Below are 7,500 nucleotides of genomic sequence, written 5' to 3' on the forward strand. Positions count from 1 at the left end.
ACCTGGGACTTCGCAAAGTCTACCTTCGAATCCCAAGTTTGAGAGTGTTTACCAAAAGGTGGGTCATTTAAATCGGTCGATATTTGAAGGACGAGTTTTCTGGCCAAATTTTCAAATATGGGTTTTATTTTCAGGGTCCGACAACATAATAATAATAATAATAATAATAATAATAATAATAATAATAATAATAATAATAATAATAATAATAATAATAATAATAATAATAATAATAATAATAATAATAATAGATCTTTATTGTCCATAAATATGGCAATTTGTCATTTAGTTTCACTTGTTATAACGTTATATGATAACTGTAACATTGAACAGATATTTCACTCCTACTTATTTTTTCTCTCTCTCTCTCTCTCTCTCTCTCTCTCTCTCTCTCTCTCTCTTCCTCTCTTTCTTTCACACATAAGCAATAATAAACAACCCTGTGATTTGGTTCAAACCAATTTCATTACGGGTCAGCAGGCGGGGACGATCCCTTAACGAATCAATTTGACCACCAATTAATTCTTTTCCTTTTGTAAATTCACGCATGTTTAGTTTGTATATATTAACTCGCTCAACCCTAGAGATGTTTCCTGCTTTTCAAAATTGTAAAAAAATGTATTACAAAATGAGCATGTACATAGATAATTTTATTCATTTACCATTAACATGTAAAAACTAAAAACATTAGCTTTGATACTATGGCTATGATTTGTCTCGTAAATATGTAATAAATAGGCATGGGGTGAAAGTAACCCCGGGTAAACTACGGATATGGCCGGTGTTAGGGTTGAGTGAGTTAAGGCTTTCTTTAACACGTGAACCGGAGCGGACAGGACTTTAGATTTCAGTCGTGGTCTTTGGGGGGGGGGGGGGGGAGTAGGGTATTAAGAACACATTTAGAAAAGGTAGTAGGAATCAACGCCATGATAATTTAGTGGAAATGTAGAAATTATTATATTGTATACTACTTAAACTTGTACTTCTCGTACATCCCTCTCCTATTTCTTCTCTTCTTCCTCTCCTCCTGCTCCCCCTCCCCCTCCTCCTTCTCCTCTTTTCACCACCACCACCACCACCACCGTCATCATCATCATCATCATCATCATCATCATCATCATCATCATCATCATCATCATTATCATCATCATCATCATCATCATCATCATCATCATCATCATCATCATCATCATCATCACCACCATCATCGACAACAAGAACAACACATCGACTACGACGACAACCACAAAAGTTCCAGACGTTTGAAGTCCCCTAATTGTCCCTTCAGCATGCCTCAAACCCCCCTCAATTTATCCGTCACCTTAGACTTCCTACTAATCCGATAACATTAAGCGTTGCCACTCTATAATTGGTCCAAATATCACAGGGCCATTTTTCTTCCTTCTTAAAAAAAAAATTGAGCTTTTTTATATAGCGCGATATCCACTAAATGTGCTCAAAGCGCTTTACAATGAGTCTCTGACCAACAGCAACGCGTAACATGAATATCGAGACATGACATGACGCCTTATAAGTTTTTTCCTCGACATATTCAACGCTGTTAACGGGCAGGTACTCATTTTATACCTGAGTACGGTGAGAATAGAAGCTGATATACAGAGAAGTGGTAAGACCTGGAATGAGATTAAAAAGTTAGCTCAGGATAGAGAAGGATGGAAACTGTTTGTCTGTGGCCTATACCCTGACCCAGGGTGAAAAAGGCAATGATGATGATGATGACGGTGAGAAAGAATGTGATCGAGTAAAGAGCCTTTACCAAGGACTCAATCAACAATGCGCCGAGCCAGGAGTCTCGACTCGAACCCAGAACCTTCCGATCCGAAAGCGGGTGTTGTCATACCACTAGACCACATTATGGCAATTCACATTCTAGTCCAAAATGTACCTCTTACCGTTAACACCAACCTAGTTGGAAGAGAGAGCTCAAGATTATTCTGTTAACGACAATGATCGAAGCCTGTCTATATGTAAATTTTATGCAAATGAACTTTGAAAGGTTTTGGTAGGCATGAATCAGCCCCCTAGCCAAAGAAGGTCGTTGAAAAAACCAAATGCCAGACATCTTGATGACCAGTTTCCCATTTGATGCTTTGACAAAGTGTCTTGGAACCCAGGGTGAAAATTGGGTTCCCCTACTCACTTAAGCTCCTTCATGTCCAATTTATGTTGTTTTTATTTTTTTTTTTTAATATTGATTTCGCCGTGTTCAAGATCAGGTAGGTAGGTAGACAGATCGATAGATAGATAGGTAGGTAGGTAGGTAGGTAGGTAGGTATGAAGGTAGGTAGGTAGGTAGGTAGATAGATAGATTGATAGATAGATAGATAGATGGATGGATGGAGAGATGGATGGATGGATGAATGAATAGGTAGATAGATGGATGAATGGATGGATGGATAGATAGATAGGTACACAGATAGATAGATAGATAGATAGATAGATAGATAGATAGATAGATAGATAGATAGATAGATAGATAGATAGATAGATAGAAAGAAAGATAGATAGATAGATGGATGGATAGATTGATAGATATAGATGGATAGATTGATAGATAGAGAAGAAGAAGAAGAAGAAGAAGAAGAAGAAGAAGAAGAAGAAGAAGAAGAAGAAGAAGAAGAAGAAGAAGAAGAAGAAGAAGAACAAGAACAAGAAGAAGAACAAGAACAAGAAGAAGAACAAGAAGAACAAGAACAAGAACAAGAAGAACAAGAACAAGAACAAAAAGAATAAGAACAAGAAACTAAGAGAACCTGAAGAGATTGAATGACTAATAAAAAGTAAGTAGGTAGATAACTATATATAACAATAAATAAGATTAGAAATTGTATGTACAACTCCTGGCACTCAATCTACAGTATCAGAGGCAATATTTGCTTCCACCGAATGTAACATTTCGTAATCAAAGATCCTTCCCGACATTCTATTTCCGGATGCATCAACCGACGTCGATTCCGGAATCTTAGATAAAACTATAACATAAACAACAACACGAAAATGTACAGTTTCAACACATAGGAATGTTCAAGGAACATGGATGGAATGTGGTGTTATGTGGTCTAGTGGTATGACTCAACTCGCTTTGGGATTGGAGGGTCCTGAGTTCGAGTTCGCTCGAGTTCGAGCCTCGCTCGGCGGCGCATAGTTGATTGAATCCTTGGATATTGCTCTTGACTCACAATCTCTCAACGTACTCAGCAGTCGGTGTAAAATGAGTACGTACACGTTGGTCGTTAGCAGAGTTGTCTCTGTCGGGGGAAAAAATGCAATATCGCCTAACAGTCCTGCTCTACATGTTACGTGTTGCTGTTGGTCTGAGACCATAGCACTCTAGAGAGAGAGAGAGAGAGAGTGAGTGAGAGAGAGAGAGAGACAGAGAGAGAGAGGGAGAGAGAGAGACAGAGAGAGAGGGGGAGAAAGAGAGAGAGAGAGGGGGGGAAGAGATGGAGAGAGAGGGAGAGAGAGGGGGAGAGAGAGGGAGAGAGGGAGAGAGAGAGAGAGAGAGGGGGGGGGGGAGGGAGAGAGGGGGAGGGAAGAGAGGGGAGAGAGAGAGAGAGAGAGAGAGTTAAAGTGCTATCAGCGAGACTCGTGGGCCTTCTAGTTTCCACGCCACATTCCCGACGAGTCGGCATGTGTATAGATAGCATTGTCTGAGACCCCTTGTAAAGGGCTTTGAGCACGTTTAGTCGATATTGCGCTATATAAAAAGTCCAAGCTCAAGAATGTGGCTTATATTTTTATCTTGTTATGTACCCTGCTAATTTTCGTCAACGTATCGATGCTATGCGAATAGCCAAAGGAAAAAACTCACAACATCCGCCATCCGGATGTAACGTACCGACACACAAAACAAAGCGTAATCTTGAAAGGTTATAGTCTGATTAAATAGAATTTAGCAAGAACTATAATCATAAGAATGGCTGGCTAAACAGAATAACAAAGAGTTCAGTGACGTATAACAACAACAACAGAAAAAAAGTATAGAAAACCAACAGCTCCCAAGCACCCCCCCCCCCCCCCCCCCTCCCCCTCCCCACTTCCCCCCGGACTAGTCAACCCTAATTAAAACCAAACACTCAAGTTAAACCAATTACAAAAGGCAGTTGATTTAAATAGGTCCTTTAAAAAAAAAGAAAGAAAGAAAAACATGAAAAGAGAAGAGAACCCCCCCCCCCCCCCCCCAAAAAAAAAAAAAAAAAAAAAAAAAAAAAAAAAACAAACAAACAAACAAATCCCACCTTATTCCTCCTCTGCGCAATCAGTAATTGAAAATGACACACACATACACACAAACAAACACACACACACACAAACACACACACACACACACACACACACACACACACACGCATACAAACATCCCCACCGACAAGCTCTTACTTTTCACCAACCAGGGAACAAATTACTCCTGAATGCCGAAGAAATTTTATTCCAATTAAGAACGAAACTGGTTGTCATCACTTGCTAGGAAGCCGGAAGTGCGGCCATGTTTGATAAGGGGGAGTAAGCAGGAAATATAATATCACAAACGTGAAAGCTTTGCCGGAACGTGGAAGAAAAATCTTCAGAAAAAAAAACAAACTTTTCAAAAATTGGATACACGCTCTCACAGAGAGCGTTCGTTCCGATAGTTTAGAACCAGTTACTAAGTTACTATGCGACATGCATTACGAGGGAAGTGACGTCACGACTGTTGAAGCAATATCGCCTAACAGTCCTGCTCTACATGTTACGTGTTGCTGTTGGTCTGAGACCCCTTGTAAAGGACTTTGAGCATGTTTAGTGGATATTGCGCTATATAATAAGCCCAAGCTCAAGAAAGTGGCTTATATAGATGGCCAATGCTAAGATTTTAATGAAAACAATATGGTTTCATCTCAATGACGGCTTCAAAAGGATTAAAATGATAATCAGATATGTAGAATAATTTGAAATCTGATATTTATTACAAAACGAAATTAATCTTCATTTTTTCACTCCTTTTTTTTTATCCCTTCGTTTCCTTTCTTTCTTTTTTCTTTTTTTTTTTATATAATTTCTTTTTTTTTTTTTTTTAAATTTATTTTGGTTTTGCAAGAAGGCTAGATCAACAGAGATGACATTAATGAATTAATGATAATGTTTAAAAATCGCCACGAAAAACACAAAAGAAATGAGGATATTTTAAGTTGGGTTTCATGACTTTAATGGATGTTTGGCTGGTATGTGTGTGTGTTGCTTTTTTGTGTGTGTTTGTTTGTGTGTGAGGTGGTGGTGGTGGTAGCTGGGGGGGGGGGGGGCGGGGTGCGAGCAATAAATACTATTGGTTGATTAATAAAGATAAAGAACCGAATACATCATATTGATATCTTGATACTGTAGCTTTCTATGTAGATTCATCTTAACTACGCCACTACCACATCATTTCATTCATCTGTGGTGTTTCATTCATCCTGTTTTGTTGATAAAGGGGAAACCCGAAACGTTCATTTGTTCTGTTTTTGTAATTAAATTGAAGCTTACATTCAACTTCACGTTATTATTTATTTCTTCGAGCTTCGAGCAGCAACATTTACACTATGTATATGTTCTGAAATTTTGGCAAACCACAAACATTGGCATACAATCATAGCAATCTAGATAGAGTGTATAAAAAAAAAAAAATTAAAAAATTAAATTCCCTTTATTCATCCCATAGGGGAAATTTGTCTCTAGGGTCTATTCCAAGGGAAGACTGGAATAACCCAGGCGTCAGCCGCAATGCAGCGCCGCAAACTGAGCTAAGGCTAGGTGACTTGCTCAAGGACACACAACGCGGCGGGTAGTCGAACTCGGTACCTTTCGGGTATGAAGCAAAGACTGTACCACTGAGCCACGCTTGTCCCACAAGATATAGATAGTTCGAAGATGACGTCACTCAGGTCTTTGTTATTGTTTTTTTGCCATCCGCGTTTATGAGTAATGCTCACTGAACTGTATTAACCCGACTATTATAAACGTTCATGGATACACACAGTTTTGTGTGTTGGTCCGTTGTACTTCCGGATGGCAATGTTATGAGCTTCTTAGCAAAGCGCATACTATCTATAGATAGCATTGCATACAACTCAACTCGTCTGCGGGGGAGGGAAAATAATAACAATAAAATGTCTGAACAATCCCATCTTGTTTGGGCTTAAAACTCTGATCTGTCCGCTGGATAGAACACCTGACAAGTTATGACACTTTATGCGCTAAACAATTTACAACGGAGGGTCCCGATAGCTCAGTTGGTAGAGCACTCGCTTCACACGCAGAGGGACCAAGTTCGATCCCGTTTGCCGTCGAGATTTCTTCTGACCCCCCCCCTCCCCCCCCCCCCCCCCCCCCCCCCTCCCCCCCCCTCCCCCCCCCCCCCCCCCCCCCCCCCCCCCCCCCCCCCTCCTCTGTCCACCCAGCGGAGTGTAGCTGAGTATGTTAGATTTGGCGGAAAGTACTTTGCGATAGACTAGCGTCCTATTCAAAGGATAGCAAGCAATTGCTATTGTCCGTTTCACGCTATAGAAACCGGGATAAACTCCGGGCTCCATGAGCCCAATGGCTCTGACATGAAGGATTAAATTAACTCGACCGATCAGGGTCTCTAAAAGTAGGATTCGAACTCATGATCATTCAAACTTAAAAGATGAAAAGGTAACTGGACGTATATGTGACCCTTCGCCTCAAAACGGTATTAAGTCGGGATGGTTAAGATGCTGAAAATCGAATTTATAGCCAGAAATATCAGACTTGTGTTGAGTTTGTGTGATTTATTGAGGAAAATGGATACCATATTTTAGGGTGCTAATGCCAACAATGTATATCTTTGACCAGTTTAACATTTAATACGGATTTTAACCATCTGGTTCGTTCCGACATCATACCGTTTTGAGACGATGGGTCACATATGTCCAATAGGCAGGTTTGATATCGAACTAAACAACAATAAATTTAAATTATAATCATGGAGGGGGAAAAAAAGCCTTTTTATATAAACCATAATTAACTGACCTTTCCATTTCCGAAGCGACCTTGAGTTTCCACTTTGGTGATGACCTTGAGGCGGCCAAGGTCAATCTGAAGGTATTCATAGACGCCATCTTTGATTTGTCGTCGAGGACACCAGGCGCCGCCTTTTCTCTCTGTCCGAATTCTGGGAAAGATAAAATGATAGATTTTGGTTGACTATAATGGCGGCGTTGCATGAAGAAAATCTTTTTAAATTGAAAATTTTGAAAGATCATTGTGATGTAGAACACAGTAAATCTGAATAAGAAAAAAAATGTATTTTGTGTCGTAACAAATGTGACGATTTTTGCTGTAGGTGGTATGGAGAGGGTTAAAGTTCCAAATGGAACCAAAGACCATTGGCAATAACCATTGGCAACACAACGGAACTGACTGGCTGTGGTGGCCCAGGCAGCTAAAAGGTTTATGATTAATCACTTCCGTGGTAAAGTAATTCAATATCCATTCTCTCTT

General features: G+C 39.9%; 1 protein-coding gene across 5 annotated transcripts in view; it reads right to left on the bottom strand.

Moving 5' to 3' along the window:
- Window positions 1-7,500, bottom strand: part of LOC144980297 (discoidin domain-containing receptor 2-like) — a 430,769-nt gene that overhangs the window by 38,069 nt on the left and 385,200 nt on the right. For all 5 annotated transcript variants that reach the window (XM_078927945.1, XM_078927942.1, XM_078927946.1 and 2 more), the window contains exon 5: window positions 7,030-7,171. In XM_078927945.1, the coding sequence (XP_078784071.1) occupies window positions 7,030-7,171 (142 nt within the window). The remainder of the gene's footprint in view (window positions 1-7,029; window positions 7,172-7,500) is intronic.

Source organism: Berghia stephanieae, chromosome 9 (genome assembly GCF_034508935.2).
Source record: "Berghia stephanieae isolate SIO BIC M18660-M18661 chromosome 9, UCSD_Bste_1.3, whole genome shotgun sequence".
Taxonomy (NCBI): domain Eukaryota; kingdom Metazoa; phylum Mollusca; class Gastropoda; order Nudibranchia; family Aeolidiidae; genus Berghia; species Berghia stephanieae.